The sequence below is a fragment of the Amphiprion ocellaris genome, chromosome 14, assembly GCF_022539595.1.
Source record: "Amphiprion ocellaris isolate individual 3 ecotype Okinawa chromosome 14, ASM2253959v1, whole genome shotgun sequence".
NCBI lineage: Eukaryota > Metazoa > Chordata > Actinopteri > Pomacentridae > Amphiprion > Amphiprion ocellaris.
In genome coordinates, this window is record NC_072779.1 from 7646076 (window position 1) to 7668655 (window position 22580).

Sequence of the window (22580 nt, forward strand, 5' to 3'; positions counted from 1 at the left end):
CAGAACTTGAGTTAAGTCTTATTCTTGTGGGGAACACTTGTCTTGTTTGGTTATGCTTGGAAGACAGAGAAGAAGAGAAAGAAACAACATAGGGGCTTCATATTTTATTATTTCCTCTGGAAAAGCACTGTCCCTGGCTAGAAAATAGAAAAGCTGTCTGACAGGCTGACAAAAAACGAAGGAACAATATGCCTCACCTTCAATGTGTCAGACAACACAACAGACACATTACCATCTATATGAAAACATCCGGCATTCAGGAGGGTGCAGGAGCAGTCTAACCATGTGCTAATGTAAAAGAAGCAGCTGGCCAGTGACAAAATAGGACATGCTGGTGGATAGTTTTTCAAAAAAAAGATTTGTTTTCAAGCTTAATTCCCTATACGTGATATCAGGCAGGAAGAAGAGTGGACGAGTGAGAAAAATGACAGATTAAACTTTACACACAACGAAAAGACACTGGCGACCAGGGTTCGTGTCCTGAGTCCTGCAGAACAGAACACAAATTCTGGTCTTATGCTTCCAAAAAGATAATGTTATAAAATAAAAACTTTTGCGACAGGTTTGGGATATTGTCAAACTGTCTTTGCACCCCTTCAGCACAGAACTGTTTCAGACGGACAGCCAAAACCAAAACCCAGATCTGAATGTACAATAACTGTATGAGTTGTTTTAAAACCAGAAGATAGAAAGAAACTTCTCGGGTCCCACTAGTTTCAGCATAACCCGAGGTCACATTGAGCAGTGAACAAAAAATGCTAAAACAATGAGATGATATGTTAAATCACCACCACCATGGGGAGTAGGTGTAAGTACAGAAACATTAATTATAAAACATTAATACACCTACGAGACAGAGTTCTGTGGCCTTGAGTGAAACTAACCTACTTTATTGTAATATTTCATGATGCATTTCAATGTTTTACAAAAGATTCACTGCTGAACGTGCTCCCATGCGCCTGAGTGTGAGAGAGTGAATGGTACTCTACTGGATCAGATAAACCAGAGTGTCCCCGATGTCTACAGTGAGGCCGTTGTCAGCCAGAGTGACTCTCTTCTCCTCCAGATTGATGTTGAACACAGATTTGTTGGAGATGGGCAGTTTGCCTTGTTCCTCCTGTCCCAGCACGGGCACCCGGCGAGGTCCTAGTATGGGGTCTTCGTACCTCATCAGCTTCACTCTGGACAGATCTGGTGGAAGAGAGAAGAGTCAGAGGTAAGGAAAGACAGGGAGAGAATAGAAATGAATGGAGAAAATACAGAAAAAGGGGAAAGTGGTGTAGCCAAGACACAGCAGAGGGATTAGGGAGTAAGAAACAAGGGTGCAGACGAGAATGGCGAAAAGAAAGATTAAAAATTAAGGGTTGAAAAGATTGAGAAATCAGAGCAAAGACAGGAAGGAGGGAGGATGGAAAAACAAGAATCAAGACAGCAGGCAGAAAGCCGACGGAAAGGGATAACAGGCTACAAAGAAAACTGGGTCATTTATTGAACTGTTTTTACATAACCTCATGCATTTCAACTTTATTCTGTTTGTCTTATTTATGCCACATTGTGAACTGCCTTAAAAAATTAACAGCAGCAGGCTATAACAAAAACAATGGACAGATGACGCAGCTGGAACAAGTAATATTTAATTGACTTTTTTTTCCAATTACATTGAATTGATCACATTCAAATTACAGCTTTGAAGTGACAATGTTGCCTCAGTTCTGTTCTCTTTGTGTCTGTTTCTTGCGTGTTCCACTTGCATGTCAATTTGGAGGTACTGAGACATGAGGAATAGAAGTGGGATGTATGAACTGAGAAAAAAGAGGGAAGGGTGCCCTCTAACATAATAGACCTTATTCATAGCAGCCACATAAAATAGGAGGTAAACACAGGTGTCACTGGCGACTGTAATGAAGGTTGTTTTACTTCAGTACAGAGCCTTCATTAATGTGACTTATAAAACCTGTGTTTACCTACTTCCTGTCAAAATAACTGCAGTGAAAAAAGATCTATTTAGAGTGTCACAGCAGAGCTCTAAATAGATTTTCAGGTTTAATAATTTTAGATTCGTTCTACAAACCTTTGATGAGTCTGTTGACCTTGGATAGTCTTCGGATTATGCTGTCTTTGCTGTCCCCCTGTCGGATGTCAACCTTGGTCGAAAACAGGCCGTTGAACGGCTGAGGGTTGACCAGGGACACACACACTCCAGGCTGAGGAGACAAAAGCGTGACACAATGCCCAGCACACAATTAAATTGTTGGTTTGAGTGCACAGCAATCGCTTTGTTAATCACTAGAAGGGATACCCACAGTCAAACAAACAGGAGAAAACATGTAGAAACATACAGAAAATACACCGAACAAAATTAGGACAAATGAGTGAGTACAAAAAGTAACTCAAAACTCTACCTCTAACACTCACAAAGTCAAACTTTGAGCAGCCAACACACAGCCAAAAGCACTTACCTCTGATCTGAAAACAGAGAATGGTTTCCCTGGGCAACAGTCCTCCTTCACTTTGTCATCAGCCTCCGATGCAAACAAGACATCAATCTGCTCCAACTGTCGAGGGAAACAATGTGAATAAAAAAGATAATCAGCTGAGCCGTCTAGTCCACAAGATAGTGTGTGTGTGTATACAGGTGTGTGTGGCAAATGCTGGTGGTGTTAGCTAGGCTCCTGTAGGGGTCACAGACCTCATGTCTGCTTTTGCACTAGTCTGTCACATATTCCCTTGATTAAAAATCTGTAGTTTGGTTCTTTAAAGACCAAGGTGGCTAAAGCTAGCTTGATTCATCAGACCAGTTTTTACAGCAGGATAAAATTGTCAAACAGCCCACACAATCCACATAAACCTCTTCTCTGCAGACCATTCTCACAAAAAAACATTTGTGAGGTAAGTAATATATCATCCTTTTCCAGTCCTACATAATACCTCATATTTCTGTCCCGACGTATTTTCTCTCATCAATTTATCTCCGGCTATGATTTATCAGAAACATGGGAATTTGATTCAGGTTATTACTTTGATGTACATTATGCAGAAATTTCCTTTTCTGCTGTTAAATCTGTGCTGGTTTCCCAAAGTATCTTAGGGACTTTGGGTTTCATTTTTTGCCAAGGCTAAGCTTTTGTGCAGACAAAAGTATTAAGGGATTTTCTGACTGACAAGTGAGCTCAGGATTGTCTCAACATACTTTTGCAAAAGTATTGAAACTCGGCTTTAAAGTCGAGGTATTTCTGAGCAAACTAAAACGCTGCAAATGCATGTTGACAATTACGTGAAGACAAACAGAACCTAATCATGTAAACATGTTCATTTTCAACTCTGCATATAATAGTTTTGTTCATTGTGGTTATTGTGCAGCCTCATCAAATTTAGCATCATTCTGCATCAACCATTGAGCTCACAAAACCCTCAGAAGTGGTTGCTTACCTCCAGAGAATTAGTCAAGTAGACCAGGTTCTCCATGAGAACTGTTCGCTCATCAAACTCCAGCTCCAGATCCAAGACCCTGGGACCATTCTTCTCCAGGTTTTCCTAAAGAATAGAAAGTAAAAGCTACATGGTCAGAATCCCCAATACAAGCACAAACGATCAACAAACTTGGACATAATGCATTCAGTTGATACATATTTAACAAACCTGCAGCTGAAAGAATAATAGAAAATGCAGTATTTCAAGTTTTTGTTTATAATTCAGTATTTTGCACAACGTTCATCGTTATGTTGATGCTGTCACGATGAGATTATTAAGAAAAAAGATTTGTGAGCAAAAGATGCCAAAACAAACTATCAAACGTGGGGAGGCGGGAGAGGAAACAAGCTGTGTGACCAGCTTGAAAGACAAACCATGGACAAATGCAAAGCTCATCATGATTATTTATTAGGTTCATTCTGTTTCATCACTGCAGTGAAACAGCAACACCTGAACAAAGCCCAGAGCACCTGTGAGATATGACATCTAAAATTCTAATAAGAAACGTGCTTCTAACCATTTATTACCCACTTGAACGTGGGTGAATACAAAGTTTATTATAGAGGAAGCAATAACTGCAAGGATTCCTAAATTTCATATTTAAGTATTTTTTTATTATTCTGTAATACCTGGGTGTATCAATAAATGCTGCTTTAGCCAGTAGTAATGCAGGTGACAGTGTGATAGGAATTAAATATAACCTGTATACAATGCTGTCGATATACGAAAGGTGAGAATAACAACTGTGACCCAAGACATACATACCTGTAGTCAAGTTGGTGATGGGGGGAAAAAAAAAAAAAAATCACATTTTTATGGCTGTTGTAAACAAACAGAAAGGGGCTGAGACAGCCTGTCAAATTTGTGTTTTGTCGTCTTTCAATCAAACAACACATTGAACCTATTCCTGGAATTTCTTTGCTCGGATTGATTTACCACATTGACTGCAATTTTGTCATTGTGTGACACAAAAAGGAGACATAAAAAAATGTTTTTGAAGATGCAAACTCTATTTCGATCAAATTACCAGAGCACACTTTGAACCAATCAGAAGCTGCACTGTGTGTAAACACAAAAGATGAGCCACCTCATGGACAAGCTGCACAAACAGCTCCTCAGGGAGTAAACAAATCCAATTCAATGAAAACAGAGCAAAAAATACATTAAAAACACAAAGGAGGGTTATCTGTCTGCAGAATTCTGTCATTAAAGTCAATATTTAAAATAATAAATCATAGAAAGTTCTAAAAGTGATGCAGGTAGAGAAGAACAGAATGAGGAGGAGGGGAGTGAATGTGTCTTTACACAGATACCACAACAGTGTCACCCTTCCATCAGATTTACCTTGATCATGGCTACAAAAGGCATGGCTCTCTTCATGTATTTCTTCAGTTCAGGCAGGGCTCCCAACTCGCTGGCTATCACTTTGTTGTCTGGAAGGACACCGTTGTTGCTCTGGACAGATAAAAAAGAAGTGGTAAATAACTGGGCCAAACAGGAACAGAAAGAAGGGTGCATAGAATAGCCAAACACAAACACAGCCTTAACTAACATCACAATCTAAGATACAATTATGAAAATACAGATGGACAAGCGTAAGCATTTTAGCGCATTACTATGCTATGGGCCTCTGTACTTCTGCAAATAGCAAACAGACAAATGCCAGATTTTGTCTGTTCCTCACCTTGTAGTGCTTGCCGAGCAGGGATAGGGCACTGTGTTGCCATGGAGGGTAGGTCTTGGCCACGTAGATGGTGCAGTGGGAAGGCTTGGCTGGGGGCTTCGAGTCACCTTTCTGTTGAAGAAAAGCAGAATAAAATAAAAAAAGCCTTTCCAAATCCATCTCATTTATTTCTTATTATTTCTTTATAGTCAGAAACACAACACAAGGTGGCCTCAATTCAATGCAGACTGTGTTTGGATTATTCAAGAAGCCAGCTGTTTCTGTTGTGTGACTGTGTGATCTTCTTCAGCAAACATGGGGATCTGTGAACTTATTTTACGTGACAGCTGTCAAGTCTGTTCTACTCATGTACCATATGTGTTTTCACAAATGAATCCTGATATGACAGCATATCACCAGTGTAAATAAAAACGAGATGAAGCTGCTTACTGGGCACCTTAGATAAATAATGGGACTGCACAAAATGTGTCAGCTTTATTAGAAGTTTAATAAAGCACACAATACTCCTTCTGAAAATCAATCACCCTATTTTGATTTTAATAATGAATTATTTCAATTATTTATTTTTGCACATTTGCAAAATCATGTGATGAGTGAAACTGTGGCCACATGTTCAGCTCTCCTCACCCTGACCGACTGGAAGCTCACTTGCCAACAAAATATATCTGCCTCTTAACAAACGTCATGCATGAAAACTTTAAAATAATAAACAGACTCTCCTGTCTTCCCTTTCCTCCTCTTTTCACATCATCTTTTCAATCCTGCAAAGCAACAAGCAACAAAACATGTGCAGCCAATCAATAACAGTGGCCTGGAAGCTTGAGATATCGGCTGTCTAAGATTTTGTCAATACTCGTTTTGCTTTTCTCTCAGCTGCCTACAGCTACGTATCGAAGAGCCGACCGGTTAACAAACAATAGACTAACTTTCCTGCTGTGAACACAACACAGACTTAAGTCTTCCAGGGTATCTAAAAGGATACAGAATGCTGTTGGAGAGTCGCAAAGAGACAGCATCAAAAATCCACAACTGCTACATGTTAGACTGGGAGGTGTGGACCATAAGAACAAAACAAAACCAAAACCAAAAACTCTTTTTGCCTTTCTGTTTATTTTTTGATCCATTTCCAAGTTGGTAAAATACATGTTTTTGTTCAGCTTAGTTTCAAACAAATCTATTCAAAACTTCACATATCCCGTTTTTTCTACTTCTGCTAGTAGGTAAAGACACAAAATATCCAAAACAAAGCATGCAGCTGACCATTTATCTTACTAGAAAAATGTTTTATTTGACAAAACTTGAGTTTTAGTTTTGTGCTTGTATGAAAGTATTTAGATTAAACTGCACAATGGATTTAGATATGATAAATTGCTGCTAAAACCCAATCTCTACTTTTGCCTGCTGGTGCCTGATAGTTTCAAGCTTCTTATTGTGCAGTTGTTTTTTTTTTTTTTTTTTTTTTTTTTTTTACCATTTTCTGCATCACTGTGCTCCACATCAGCTATCAAACTGTTAAACAACACCTGAGGGAGAGGAGACTCTGACACACTGCTGCCTCCAATTTAATTGCTAAATCAATTACTTAATGAACAATTTGAGAGAAGTGTTGGATTTCATACAAACTATTAAAAAGAAAGCAATCAATTCTGAAATGACTATTCATTTGCACAATTCATTTAATAAGCCATTACAACCGTGGAGTAAAGTGGCAGGAAGACACATTTTACCTTGTTTTTGGGGGGAAGCATGTATGCTTTTAGTCTCAGACGGAGGTCGTGTGCGGTCTCCATGAGGTACTGAGAGGAACGAATCAGAATCTCGTCAACTGGGCCAGCCACAGGCCATGAGGCCTTCATCAGAGAGCCTGTCTGTAAGGCAGAAAGAGGGAAAAGGACAGATGAGGAGTTAGCAGGGGGGGTTAAAATGTTATTTTGGTAAAAAAAATACTTTTTTTGTGTCAAAAAGCAAAACTAGAAAAGCTTGAGGCACACCGGAGCTTTAGAAACCCATTAACTACACAGCCAGAGGTCACACTGCCATCATAACAAAACAAGCAGACACACATTAAACAGGCAATGTGCAAGAATCCCAGACTGACGTGTGTACCTATGTGTCCACTGAGTGCCTCTTAGCTCTTTAGCTAGTGGTTTTGAACACATAATTGGAGAAAATACCGGTTGTGGGGCTTTTGTTGTTGCTAAGCGACAACTGAAAAACCTCCAGCATAGCAGCACTTCTTCATATTCATAAAATTTGAGTGTTAAAAATATTCTTGGCTCTCTGTGCTAGTGGATGCATGCCACACTGGGAACATTCATTTCATACTGCTGAGAGACAGAAGCCTGGAGTGTGAAGACAGGCTCCCAGTAGACATGAACATCAACAGTGAGAATATGTTTGTAACCATTTCACACAGGTAAATGAACAAGAGAGGCCTGCGCTACTGCAAACCTACACGAACCTAAGAGTTTTAGCTTCTTGATCCTACCTGTACTCATGAATGTAAATGAACACAAGGGATTAAAGTGATTCATTTGACTGTATTTCTGATTTACCTGAAAGCATACAGTGGTTTTAAGAATAAAAACAGAAAGGAAGCGAGAAACAAAATCAGACTGGAACCCAGTCAGAGCACCTGGGATACTCAGAACATGAAAATCATAGCACAGTGCTAAATCTATATGCTTCTTACCTTACCCAGGAGACCCCAGGTGTATTCACAAAGGTGTGGACAGATGGGGGCCAGCAGCAGAGTTTGTCTCTCTATGAACTGGAAGACAAGATCTCTGTGCATGCCTTCGATGGCCAGCTCCCGATACTTGTCTTTGGCAGCCTAAATACACAGTAAAATACTTTAAAGGTTTATCAGCCTTGTCATCGGTTATTAGATGCTCTCAAATGGTTGCATACACCTTTTCCAAACAGGAGTTCCAACTCGTGCTATGCTACCATTTCAGCCCTCTCTGCAGAATCCATAATATTTGGATAAAAGAGACTTTCGTTTTTTTTTTTTATACATATTTACCTGGAACTCAAAAAAGCCACTCTTCAGAGCCTCCTTGTACATCATCTTCTCATAGTGCTGCTCGGTCTTCATGATACCTGCATTCATTTCACTAGACAGGACACAAAATTATTTTGATCAGTTTACAAATTATCAGCATTGACATATAAAAAAAAATATCCCAAAGGAAATATACAGCCTCTGAAAGACTAAAATACATTTCTTGCCTATGAGTGCCAAGTCACATGAGCTCATAAACTAACAAAACAATGCAATGTACAGAGAAACAAGCTCACTTCAAAAATAATAATAAAGTCCCTCAATTTCAAGATTGTCTGCAGAAATAATGTATCTGACTCGTGCTAATTATGGTATCAAGATTCAATTTCTGATTAAAATAGACTAGAGATGAACAACAATTTTAACAGTAGATTAATCACTTAATTATCTCAGTAATTATTTCTAAATTAGGAGTGAGCATTTGCAGCATTTCTCCATCTCATATGAATAAATTATTGTTACATTAAAAAAAACTAACTGTTTTTCAACAGTTGTAACAGTTTTCCTGTTTTCTAAAAGACAATTGGGCATCTTTCTTTTACAATGAGTTCAATACATATTCCAATTGTTCATGATCCTTTGACACATGGTAAAAACATGCTGGTGTTCAAGGATGTTCAGCTGGGTTATCAAGGTTCAAAGTCAGCTCTGCGTTCTCCGTGTCAATAAATAAAATACTCCTGTACATGGCCTTGTTTCATAAGATAATTTTAGTTTCATAATTTAATTATTTACCTGGCAAAGACCCGATCATTGAAGGTGTCTGCAGGTCCTGTCCTCAGGTTCTTCTGGTTGGCAATCATCTCCTTCACCCACTCCACCCAAGTGTAGAGGCGCAAGATGCCAGCATCAGCCATCGTCTCCACAAAGTTGGCGTCTTCCACTGTGTCCCCGGCATCGGCTAGAGCCAGGCGCATACCTGAGACAGGAAATGAAGAGGTGTGTTAAACAGCAGAAAGAACTGAGACCCAATATAATTTGGTTCGAGATGATATGTAGTTATGGTCAGTGTCTCTGTTTTCGATTGTAATTTACTCTACCTAAATATACCACTATTTGGGTCCTCTAATCATTTCACAAACACCAAACAGAGCACTGCTTTTGTATTCTGCGAAACATTTTCCGACAGGTGAAGTTCAGAGGCTTCGTGAAATATTTCAGTCTGAGAAAATCTCAGATACCCAGCAGACATCACTACAAGCTCTTAGACAGGAAGTCAACATAATGCATCTATCTGCTGTCAGACCATGAACTTCTTTACTCCCACGGCAGGACAGCTTCTAGAAACACAAGAGACGTCTATCTATTATTCAGCCCTTTCAGAACATAAAAACAAAAAAAGGTGGAAATAAGAACCGCAAAAACAAACAAACACTAGAAAAGAAACGAGGAATGATGGCCAGATGAACCCTGAGGTATATTAAGGGTAGGTGGGATACTGGGGTTAATGCAAGGGGAAAAAGATCTAAGCTAAAGATGACGGCTCAAAACAAAATCAGACAGAAAACCAATGGAGATGAACAACATAAGACTCAAATTCTGAAAACTACTACAGTTGCTTCTGGTGCAGCGAACATATTAAATATACACTGCCTTCCTGGTTACAGTTTTATTACAGCATGCATATTAAATTAATATTCAGAAGTCATTACTTGGAGTGCAGTATAAAGGTTCTGACATATACAATAGCTCATAACACCCGATATCAACACTTTCACCTATCTTATGGGTTTTTTTTTTTTTTTTTTAAATTATCCTCAACAGGGGATAAAAGAAGTGTATAATCAAGTGTAATGGCCCATGCACTGTGAGAACACAGTAATCTCCTCTGAAACTACATGTGATGTGTTTTTCTTCCATTACAAAACAGATATTTTGAAAAGAAAAATCACAAGATATGAGAAGAGTAAAAGGTAAGAACTAGAAAGAGGGGGAAAAAAAATAAATCAAGAAAAAATGACTGTACCATCTGCTGAAAATTTGTCAATGGCTTGGGTGAGAGTGAGGAAGTTTCCTGTTGATTTGGACATCTGGTGAATAAAAAAACAACAACAACAAGAATAGATGTTAGCATCCAGAAGTATCCACCTACATGAGTTCAAAACAAAGCGCAGGGTAATACATTTATAAATTCAGGCCAACTCGGTGTTTAAAAAAAAACAAACAAAAAAGAGAGCGCAATTTAACATTTTAAATCTGTAACAGCATAAAACAGGTTAATTACTGACATAAAAGTTCAGTTTTAGCTGCGAAATGTTGAATTGTAATGTTCTAAATCAGTCAGTTGTTAGGTTAGCAACACAAAAGAACACATCAGATGGACCAGATCTTTTCTCATGACAGTATAACCTTAATAACAAAGACTTTAGAATTAATATATACAGATTAATATTTCACACCATTAATACTTGACACACCTTTTCAGAGTTAAGAAGCAGATGCCCATTAGCTCGCACAGCTTGTGGCCACTTCCCACTGTAGATGAGAGAAAACGTTCTAATTAGTGTCACTTTCTCCATCAACATAATCAAGTTAACCTCTAACCAAGGTTGTTGCTTCATTTTTTAAATCAATACTTTTTAAGATGCCTGAAATCCAATAACTCTTTAGTAGAATAAAATTGCAGAGGGGCTGGGAAATGTATTTAAAATCATCATCATGATATTAATAAAGACATTTTTCTGCAATTGATTTATCAAATACAAGGATAATATATTGAACTGTGTTTAAATGTAAGGCTTCACAATAAATAAAACTTTTCACATGACTACAACAAAGTGACTGAAGTTTATTAGCTTTTAATTATAGTTAGCTCGGAATTATTAGTTTGGACACCAGATGAAGGAGAAATAAAACAACATAATATGATCACATACTTCAGCCAAACAAAAATGTAAAACTGGGCAAACCTAAAAGGACTGGTTACCAGGCAACCAGCGCAAACACCCAAAAGTTCAGAGTCTAAGCCAAGAATTAGTCTGGTACATCAACCATAAAATGCAGAATTGTTGTTTTCCCACTTTAGCTTTTGCATGAATTGCACAAATGAGATGGATTTTTTAGAGCGTGTTTGCCAAAATGTCAAACTATTCATTTAACAGTCAATCAACTTTGTTATTTACACTTTTCTGCTTAAAAAACAGGCTCTCCCGTAGCCATGATAACTGTGAATTCTAACACGTTATGCATTTAGTCCCTCATATATTCACTCCTCTCTCTACTGCTCAGTTAAGTGGGGAAGACTCACTTGTCTTTGGGCCACATAGCCACATGGTTGTACAGGAAGTAAGACAGGTGGTTGGGAACCAGGTCTTTGCCAGACACACGGATATCCACCGGGTACCAGTATTCAAACTCCCTCCTCAGCCTCTGTAGGTGCTCTTTAGGGATGTCCGTCTTGGGGAATGGAGACGTCTTAAAGAAGATGAAGTCCCAAACCTCCCTGGTCATCTGCTCTGGCCTGTGGGAAAGAAAAAGAATGAGGTCAAGATGGGAAGGAGTGATGTACTGGGTTAACGTAAGGTGACAAAAAGCAGTTAAATGCTCAGTGTGACAATATGTTTTTACATAATCCAGTATTTGAAAGTGTGTACTTCACTTCTCTTTGCTATTTTCAGTGTGGAGAAGGTTATGGGTTACACTATAGATGCATTGGTTACAGTTCAACACCAATTTATTGTTTTGTACAGACATGAGCATGTTTTGTGTGAATGTGTTGTATTCATACTTGATGCCCAGTGGTGAGCCCCCCTGTCCGTTGAGGACACCTCCCTGGAGGAGGTGGGCTACCGTGTAGAAAGCCATGTAGATGGTGGAGTCTGATAGCGACTCAATCAGCCACTGCTCGTCCCAAGGCAGTCGCGTTCCTATGGTAACCAAGGGACGTGCACACATACAGACACACAAACACGTCGACAGAAAAAGACACGTACACAATCACAAAAATGAAACAAAACTATAAGCAAAGACATTTGCTGTCTCTTTACTGACACAATGTTTTGTTGAATGTGCCATCTCATCAAGCTGCTTACATACTGGTGCCAAGGAAAACACTAATGCAGAGGAATATGGCCTTGGCCTCGTATAATTCTTTATAAACAAGAAGATATAATTTTTTATTCTCCAATAAACCAAACCAAACCACAAGCAGCCAACCTGTTGTTTTGACAGATGCAACAGCTGCTTTAACTCCTGGATTTTTGCGACTTTTCCTCAAATTTTAATTTTTTGCAATTTTCGTCAATAAGACGCTATGAAAGACAAACAACTCATTTAGCCTCAAATCTGCTAAGCTCATGTTTGTGAGTTCCCAATAAGATTCGACTGAGATCTTTTACCATGATTAAAAATTACTAAAAGCTTGAGAAGTAATTACTTTTCATTGGCAGTGGATGCATGTCTATGACAATACACATTTTGGATGATTACACTTGCACACTCCGTTTTTACATTCAATTGAACATAACTTTAAAACAAATACAAAACATTTTGCGGTGCAGAGCAGAAAGACACAAGGAACCAATAATTTATTTACAAAGTGCAAATATTTTGAGACTGGGTCACAGTCAATGTGTGGCTTGTAGATTTTCTGTTTGAAACAATTGAAACGGTGCAACTTACCTCTGTCCTATTAATCTAAATACATAACTTGCTTGCATCTTTGCATTTGAACTTTCAGGCAAAGAGTAAATTCTTTGGCCTGCACAAGTGAGACGAGAGAAAAGTCTGCATAACATGCACCTGACAATAACGTATCTGAGAGGTATATTACACTGTTTGTCTGGTATGCTGTCTGGAGTGACTTTGTGCTTCATATTCTTATTTCTACAGTAGGATTCTCCAATGGGCCTAGACTGTACTGTACTGGCCTGTACAGTGTGCCAGCTGGCCTTCAGTCTGCATCTATTCCTGTATGAACAGGGGCGGACTGTTGCTAGGTGCTTTATCATTAGTCCTCTGTCTCCATCTATAGACCAAAAACATCACTCAAATATTAGCTCAAGAAGCTTAAAGTCCTATTTATCTTTCACAGAGTGGCAAAATTGATCCTAATACAAGAAAAGATGTTAGCTTTGACTAAGATGATGGTGCAACCATCATCAAAATTACAAATAAAGCTTATGTTGTACATATTGTTCATATACATTTTTACTCTACACACAGCCACATATAAACAGAAGAGGATATCACTTACCAAGACCATAGGTACGAGAGCAGGCATGTTCCTGTAGCCAGGCCAAGGTTGCCTCAAAGTTTCTCCTGGTCTCGTCACAGAATCTGTGTAGTATTTTGCAAAATAGAGCACATCAAATTGCTTTTTTGACCCGTTTGTCAGTCATTCTGGAAGTTAAAAACATGAACTTTGTCATTTTGAACACATTTTAATTAATTGTAGATGCATTTTCAGTAATTTTAGACAAATTTGGATTCATTTCAGACGTACTTCAGTAACTTGAAACAGGGTTTTGCCGTTTTGAAAAACTTTTTACAGTGATTCTGAACAATAGTTTAGTAATTATTGACAAATCTCCAATTATTTTAAATATTTATTGTCTCAGAATAAATTGCAACTCATTCTGGACAAATATTTGTCATTTCAGAGACATGTCAAATCGTTTTTTTTCCCCCCATTTTGGACAAGTTTTTGTCATTTTGAGTAATTCTGGATGTATTTAAAATGATTTTGGACAGTTTGTGGTCATTTTGAACAGATTTAACATATTTTAATGATCCTATTAATTTCCTGCTGATCAGCTGATTGATGCAGTTCCACAAAATCTTCAAACTAAATGTGGATAAGGTTGACATAACTGCTGTTTTAATAACTAATAGCATAAAATGTTTTTTTTTTTGGTAAAAAGAGATACATGACTCTATAATTTAACCAGGATTAAGGATTATTTTTATCTTTTAATATTTCTGGATGAGTCTTTCAGCTGTTTGGTCAGAAAATAGTTAAGAATGTGCATTAGAGTATATTCAATTGTAAAAGCAGCTATTTATCTTTTTAGATTTCTGCATGAAATAAAACTGTTATCAGCTTTCAGTGTGGCAGGCAATTAAGTACTTAAATGTATTTTCAACACTGAATAAGATTTACTCAACCTTTGCAAGAGCCCTGACAAATATGCATTCTGCAAAAGCAAACTTTGACAATAAAAAGAATTCAGAGAATCAGAGGTAAGAGTCTTACGTCTCCAAAGACTTGAGGACTTCATTAGCCTGCTGTTTCCACTCAGGATCTCCGTAGTCCAAATACCTGTAGACACAGATGAAGTTTATCAAAGACACTAGAAACGGCATCAGACATTCAATGTTTCAAAGAGTTATAGCTTTATCATTATTTCTTCAAGTTTTGTGGTAATGATGAACAGAACCCATTAACCAAACAACACTTCCGTTAATTTATGTAGCTTGAGATCCACTCAGGTCCCAGATGAAAACAGTTTTGTCAGTTTTTGTAGTATTACCATTCTTGCAGTACTCACCACTGATCACAGAGAGCCACCACGCACTCATCAGCTGAACGAGACATAACCTGTTTTTCTGGCTCCATGTAGATCATGGCCTCACCCTGTGATGAATTAGCACAAAGCCAACATCATTAAAAAATAAACCGAAACCACACTGCACATATCTAGCATGTTTTGCATGTTTACTCTCTAGCAATGCAGAGACAGAAGTAACATCAAACATAATATAGGATAAAGTCAAATTGTGTTTGCATATATAATATGACTGCTATTAATTGTCATTTTCAATTGATTGTAGCATTAGAAAAGAGTGTCTTACTCTCTCCACCATCATCTTCTGGATTGGCTTCTTGACATCCTGAACCTTCTGTCCCTTGTAGCCATCAACTAGCATGATCTGAGACAGGAATTCATTCACAGAACATCATCACCAGTTCTATCAACAATGAGAGGAAAATGCTGATGTTTTTTTCAGCAGCAGACAGAGCCAAACTATCTGAGGGCAACACAAAATAAATAGCCAGGTGATTAATAATTTAGTCTGGCCTTAGGGTGTGAATTACTTGATTCATATCTGGGAGAAAAATAAAGTCAAATCCACAGGGGGTTTCCAGAGAGGTTGTATTTTGCTGGCCTATGTTGCTGTTTTTTTACTCATTAAGCACCAAGGGCACTCACCCCTTCATAAAATCCCTTCAGGTAGACCTTCTCCTTGGCCTCGGCCAGCTTCTCCTTGTCATTCTGGCTCTGGATCTTTAGCTCATCACACACCAGAGGAGCTGACAGGTTCCCATAGCCTGGGATATCTATGATTGGTACCTGACGTGCACACAATTAAAAAAAAAACAAACATTAATAGTGCATTTATCATCTGAGACTGAATTGGTAGGTTCAGTGTCACCAAAGGGAAATCAAATGCACTTTCATTAGTTCAGCTTACCGGCTCAAAAGGCAACACCATCTTGTCCTCAATTCCATATTTCTCCCGTAGAGCCTTTTGGAAATGCAAGAATTAACAGAAATATCAATAAAATGCTAAATGTAAGATTTGCTGAAAGAATGGATGTGATGATGAGTTTGTCTTTTAAGGAGTTTGGTCCAAATAGACTGCAAAAGACTGTTTTTGCAGGTACAAAAGCGTACCGAGTTCAGAGTAGATGTGTACTTATCTATAAATCACATCACCTGTTTTTTCTTGATGTCCCTGAGAGCAGCAATGTCATCGGGAGCATCGGATGGTACACTGGTAACAACCCCAGTGCCTGAGGAAAACACAGGCAAGGCACAACAATGCATAAAATTTATAAGATGATGCTGTAATTTGCTCCATTCTACACACATTCAAAGATATTAAAAAGCCAACGCTGTCATACAGCTACACTGACGCAACTAATTAACTGAGGAGACAATGATGGGACAAATAAATAACTGTGATGTGAAAACTGAGATTTACTGTTGCTTATTACTCTCCATAACCTCTTAGAAGCAGGATGACACATTGGGCATGAGAGATTCATTCATATTGAAATTCTGACATTTCAGCTTAGTCATTTAGAAATTCCAATTATGACCGTGTACAGAAATTCATCAACAGGACACATGAATGCAAACAGACAAACTGCACCCCCGAGCAAAACAGACAAGAAAAAATAGATAATGCTGTCTTCTAACAGTATAGAGGCACTCTGCAATTAGGTCCATTTCGTATGTTTGCAAATGCTCGACCCCCGGGAAAAAAGAACCCATTACTTCCATCCTTTGACATCTCAGTACAACACTTTTGAATTCCACCTTGACCTTACTGTGCTATTTTGAGAACCCAGTATTTTTCCATACACTTCTCTAAGACCATAAGACCAGATCTTAGAAAACATAAAGGATAAACCTAAGTGCAGAAACCTTGTCCTCTACACAGTAACAGCTAAAGGAGCAAGGAGCTGGGAAAAAAATTGTCTTTATAAAAAAAATGCATTAAGTTCAAGCAGCTTTTCAGTAACTGTCAGCTACGGTTCTCTTAAGTTCAAAGGAGAGGAAGGTGTCACACATGGGGATATTCCTGTTGCTTGAACAAGACTAACTAAGAAGCCTGGGAACAGTTGTAGCATTGCAACTAAAGGGACAAATTGCTAACATTAAAAGACAAACATAATTAACTAATGTATCATCTAGGTTTCTTGAGCTGTACCTTTGTCCTCCTTGATGGTGAGCATGGGCAGAGCATAGATGATCTTGTAGGAGGTCAGAGGAGCACTCAAGGCACTGCCAAGAATATCCTAGAGAGACACAAAAATGCTGGAGAGCCTGATTTGATTCACACTGTGCATCATACCCTATCCTACTGTGAAAATCTGTCTGGAGTAATGATTGATTCTGCTGGTATAAAGGAACACATACAACATGAACTATACATAAGATATTTAAATTAATATTTTGCACATGACAATGGATTAAATGTTTTTACATTCTATCAGTTAGTAGTGTTGAATTAAATACATGAAAAAATATTCCTTTAAATTCAACTGTCATGGCTGAGATCGACAAGTAAAAATAAGCAGTACCTGTCCCAGTATTTCCATGATCACTGGCACAGCTCCATTCTCCTTAGTGAAGCCCTGGAAAGACATGTTTCTGGCAGACCTGCTGGTGCTGATGAAGATGTCTCCGCTGTTTGTCTCAAAGGCAACATACTTCATGTCAGGCCTCACCCAGCAGTTGGTCTGACCAAACATCGTCTCTGGTCTAAGAGTGGCAGCCACTAGGAAGATGTTTTTGCCTTTCATGCCACTGTGGGGAGAACAGCAAGCATTAGAACTTTACTTCTGTCTCAAGTTAAGACTAAGTCATAGTATTACATAATCAGAATTAAACTCATTATCCTACTTCTTCTAAAGCTCCTAGGATAAATTTAAGAACATAAAAGCTCGTTTATGCAACAGCATCCTCCTAAAGAGGAGTCACTGGCAGTACGGTGTTCAGTATTTGTGACTTTGTTACCTGCTGTAAAAGACTTTGGATTTGAATTTTGCAGTGTAAGGTTCAACAATCTTCATCTTGATGAGTGTGTACTCCTGAGGTCCAACTCCCTGCAAGTGAAGAATTGATGTTGTAGAAAAAAAAAACTCAAATGAAGACCGGTTTTTAATCACTACAATTTTAAATATGAGGGGGTTTTTATGTGACATAAATAAAACAAAACTCAATATGACCAAAAATGTCAGGTCATTTATATTTTACTCATCATAAATAATCATATAACAAATTAGTTTTTAAGAATTGATAAGTTCTTCTATGGAGCTGAGTAAGTTTACCTCTCCGGTCTGCCTGTCATGGTCCATGCATGGCTGTCCATCCTTGGGAGAGTAGATAGTATACCTGCAGAGGAGTATAGAATATTCACATTACAGTACTGAAAGAACACACAATCCAACATCAAATTAAGCTGCCCAAGAGTATTGGATATGGCTAGAAAAACTTTCCTTTCTTTGTTTTACTTTGTAGAACAAGCAAAAGAGTTATATGCAGATATCAATACCATCTCACCTTTTGCCAAACTTGATCTTTTTTCTCTCTTTCAGAGTGACAAACTGCCACCTGACAAAAGAGTCGTAGAAGGGGTTCACATCTGTGGTGATGAACGAACGCCTCCAGTCCACCTAAGAGGTAAGATCATCACCAGGATTTAAACACAGCTGACTAAAATAAATGTTTTTTTTTGTTTTGTTTTTTTAGTTTTGTTGATTGTGACATTGCATGAATGTTCCGTAGTCAACTGTAATTTACTCTTAAAAGTAATGCTAATCACAAGAGGGTTCAGACACAAACCCAGAAACAAAACAGTGAAAGACAGACATTTGTTGCTGGACTATTAGAATTAGTCACCTTGACTCCCATCTGTTTGAGGTCTTTTACAGCCAGAGGAGGGAAGTACTCCAACCAGTGTTCAGCGTTGGCAAACTCGACAATCTCATCATCTTTCAGGCCCAAAGATCTCATGATGTCCCACTGGAAAGCGGAGGATCCAGATTTGGCCGCTGCTTTACTCTAACAGGGAAATAAGAAAGATAGGAAGGTAAATGCAATGCTAAGGTAAGGGGAAGAAAGCAGAAAATAATAAACATGACTAAAATATTCAAAACAACTGCATATTTTGTCCAATAGGTTTTGATAATGATGACTAGCTATTTAATACTACAATTACTTAAAATACAGGTAAAACAGCTTATAATGTAGGGCTTTTACATACAAATACCTAATTTTTATTTCATTTACAATATTTTTTAAGCAGATTTAATGTCCCCTCACACACAAAATAACAGAACAAAAAACAATGTGTTCTCTGCTGAAAGAGGACACCGTTCATTACAGCTTACAGTATTTTAGCTTTTCTTTAAATTAAATCTACTTGCTTTAAAAGACATTATATATTACACTTTTTTCTTTAACCTTTCTTAAATAAAAAAAACACGTTTGAACCCCAAGTTGCTTTTTTTGATATACCCCTGTTACGCAGATTTGTGTTAATGCTTTTTATTCAGGTGTTAAGCTATGTAAATTCATGTTATTGAAAAAGAAGGCTCAAATGTTTATAACAAAAATATAAACTAAATTTAGTGTGGAAAATGTTAATAATTTTGACATTTCGATCCCGACCTTCTTTCCCTTTGCTTTGTCCTTGATGATGATCTCATCGGATGTTTTGGGCTTTTCCTTCTCTTCTTCCTCTTCATCTGGAAACTGTGGAGGATTTCCATAAAGCTCCATCTCTCTCTTCAGTTTGTCTGCACAGGCCTGGTGGATACAATATGGATTTATGGATACTAAAATAACTAACAAGTCAGTGTGTGTAGGTGAGAGAATTTAAGACAGTGGATTAGTGGCAGAGATTAATTATTAAAATATTCATAAAATAGAATATTACTACTGGTTACAACAACCTGTATATTTCGTTTTATAGTGAAAAGTGGTAGGACTTTGTCAGATGTTAAGTCCTAAAAAAGAATCTGCATTAACCTTCGCTACAAGACAAAGGTAACAATTATCATACCTGAAATTACTTTCTACCGCATTGAGTCATTGCAACTGAACTGAACTTCATATAATAGACTGGGGGAAAAAAAAAAGACACTCACTTTGATTGGCATTCCTGTGCAGTGCAGCCCGAACGGGAAGAGGCATTTCTTCCCCTTTAGGGCCTGGTAACCAACAGCGAACTGCAGGAACAAAATTGAACAGCAGCAGATAAGAAACCAGTGATCCCAAGATTTGAATCTCAATCTGTCTATCACAGATGTTGATCAAAGGTAATTTTTCAGTGTTGAACCGTCTGTTTCTATGCGCAAACTTACCTCACACTTTGACAGGCTGAATGTATGACCAAGGTGCAATCGGCCATTCATGTAAGGATAGGGGAAGGTGACAAAGTACTTGTTTTTGCTGGAAAGAAAAAAAAAGACAGTTAATCTTAAAGACAAAAAGGCTTTGATATTTGGTATTCCTTTCCAAGCACAAAGTTGTGAACTGGGAAATAGCAACCATTAGTTTAACTGTCTAAACCACAAGAGGTGTTTTTTTTCTTCTGTCACATTTTTACTCACTGTGGGTTAATTTTTCACTGCAATACAAAGTTCTGTATCTCTACGGAAACAACACAAAAGATAGAAGGATCAAGCACTCCAAAATGTTTTTTCTGTAAGATGATAAAGTTATAATGCAATACATCTTTAAAAAGGAAAGTAAATTGAGCTTTTTTGATTTTATTTTTTAAAAATAAAAAAATGTAATCACTATGTACAACAGCTTTCCAAATACAAATAAGTGCTAAAACACTAGAAAAGCACATGCTTAACTATTTACATTTTACGGCCTCTACAAATGAGTTGTTTTCTCACTTTTCTACTCATTAACTCTAGAAAATTATTTCATCATGCTGAATGCATCTTCCAACAACTTGCTGACAACTTGTTCTACTGTTCTGAGCCATGCTGCATTTAGCTTATTGATGAAGTATGTTTTACTTTAATCTGTGCTGTCGAATTTGATCAATGTCGAGAGAATGAGGAAGCAGACTCAGAGAGACACATCAGAGACTCAGATGGCTTAGGTTGAGAATAAGGTTTACTAACGTCAGGAGAAGTGATACAACAAAGCAGCAAAGTTCATGTGAGCATTGCCAGCATCAGTTCTGAGGACTCTCTTCGACCTTCGGGTATATATTGTAGTTGGAAGAAACGCCAGATTTAGATTACAACCTAACATGGAGTCAACTTATCTGCTCAGGCACATCAGACTAGACAATATCTAATCTGGACCAGGTAAGGGAGTCCTGATATGTCTTCTTTCTACAGCATCTGTGTTTCTCATGGCTATATTAAGGTCAGACAAGGCATGAAGGTGCTCACAGCCTTAGTTCAGATAAGTAAAAGGGGAACAGGGTTCAAGGGCAGTAACCTGTAGGATAATATGAGATGACCTTTAGGATGATTTAGGATGACTTCAGTTAACTGCTGCAAGGAAATACCTTATTAAGGGGAAAGAGTGATTTTTACTTCACAACTTGACTCTCTTAACTATCTGCTATATGTAAACACAGCCGGCAAGTCACTCAAAAAGTCTCAATTTTTTTTTTTTTAAACAGCAGTTGGCAGTAGCTGAATCAGTCATGGCTTCTCAGTTGCGCGAACTGCAGCTTTTTTTTTTTACAGTATCCAATGTTTATTTTTAGAGAATTATTAAATAATACATTTTAAATACAGTGTTTTTGATGAAACATCACATTTTTATTTCAAGAGTCAGAAAGTTAAACATCTGATGTTTCTTTCTGTTTGTACAATTTCTGGCTTTGATAAAAAGTGCAATTTCATTATTATTGCACAGAAAAACATGGCTTGTAAGCCCCTGGCAGGTTTTGGGGTTCAGCTGGTTAAATGGCTTATCCTGCGTGCAAAAATTGCACTCAGGATTTCACTGTCACTTGTGTGGCTTGTTTTTTTTTCTTTTCAATGGCTGAACAGAGAAAAAAACTACATATCTATTACAAGATTTCTGCAAACAATGGATGTACTATAGTTAGTTGTATCAAGAATACTACAGAGGGAAGTACACCTGCAAAAACAGCCCTGACATTCCTGAGCACAACAGTCTCACTGAACTGCTTTCTTTCCAAATGCTCGTACAGCTGCATATTAAAACCACCTCAATAAAATGTATGAAAGACTCAGGGTTCTTCATGATACCAAGATAAAGAAGCTACTCACTTCGTGCTTTCCCCAACTGTTGTCGGTGCATCATGCTCAAATGCTTTGTCCTTCTCCCATTTCTCTTGGATTTCTAATTCAATCTTTCTCAAAAAGTCCAACTTTGCGGTTCCTTTCCGCTCCTAGAATACAATGTCGTGAAAGAATATGAGATTATCACTAAAAAAAACAAGAAAACAAATGAGAGCTGCACGTAAACTGATTAACTTCTGATCAAGAAAACCGCTGTTACATCTAGTGTAACTGAGTCACATTTCTAGTTCTGCAACTGGTTCGGCAGCTCATGTTAGCTAACTTAGCTAACAGCTACAGTAAGATAACGCACTAAGAGAAAACGTGTCCGCTTCCTCTAAATTAGCATAAGCCGTTTTGAACAGCACATAATTACAACATTTAACCTACCGTCATTTTGTCCAAACACTACGAGTTATTTGCTATTCTGTTGTTTAGAGAGAAGAAGCAGTAGAACTAATGTCCAGTTTGACAAGGAAAACCCACGCCACCGGTGTCTGGCTGATGACACCCACAGTCAGCTTCCCGCGAGTTTTCTGGGAAATGTAGTCCGTAAACGTAATTTGCCGTTGTATTGTTAATATCTGGCAAACTAGCACATTAATTCATGTCGTAAAGATTTG

The 22580-nt window shown here is 37.9% G+C and overlaps 1 protein-coding gene across 1 annotated transcript; it reads right to left on the minus strand.

Moving 5' to 3' along the window:
• Positions 1 to 89: 89 nt before the first annotated feature.
• lars1b (leucyl-tRNA synthetase 1b) lies at positions 90 to 22505 on the minus strand. Its single transcript, XM_023279111.3, has 32 exons — positions 22348 to 22505; positions 21946 to 22067; positions 20038 to 20125; positions 19822 to 19902; positions 19343 to 19480; positions 18572 to 18733; positions 18233 to 18345; positions 18001 to 18064; positions 17687 to 17775; positions 17251 to 17476; positions 16878 to 16965; positions 15878 to 15954; positions 15633 to 15686; positions 15371 to 15511; positions 15012 to 15089; positions 14708 to 14793; positions 14413 to 14478; positions 13414 to 13496; positions 11947 to 12085; positions 11467 to 11679; positions 10637 to 10694; positions 10186 to 10249; positions 8955 to 9138; positions 8181 to 8271; positions 7848 to 7988; positions 6883 to 7023; positions 5156 to 5266; positions 4816 to 4926; positions 3430 to 3534; positions 2460 to 2555; positions 2072 to 2204; positions 90 to 1191 (listed from the first exon to the last, which is right to left on the minus strand). The coding sequence occupies exons 1-32, from the start codon at positions 22351 to 22353 to the stop codon at positions 986 to 988; spliced, it is 3555 nt and encodes a 1184-aa protein (XP_023134879.2). The 5' UTR covers positions 22354 to 22505; the 3' UTR covers positions 90 to 985.
• Positions 22506 to 22580: the final 75 nt, after the last annotated feature.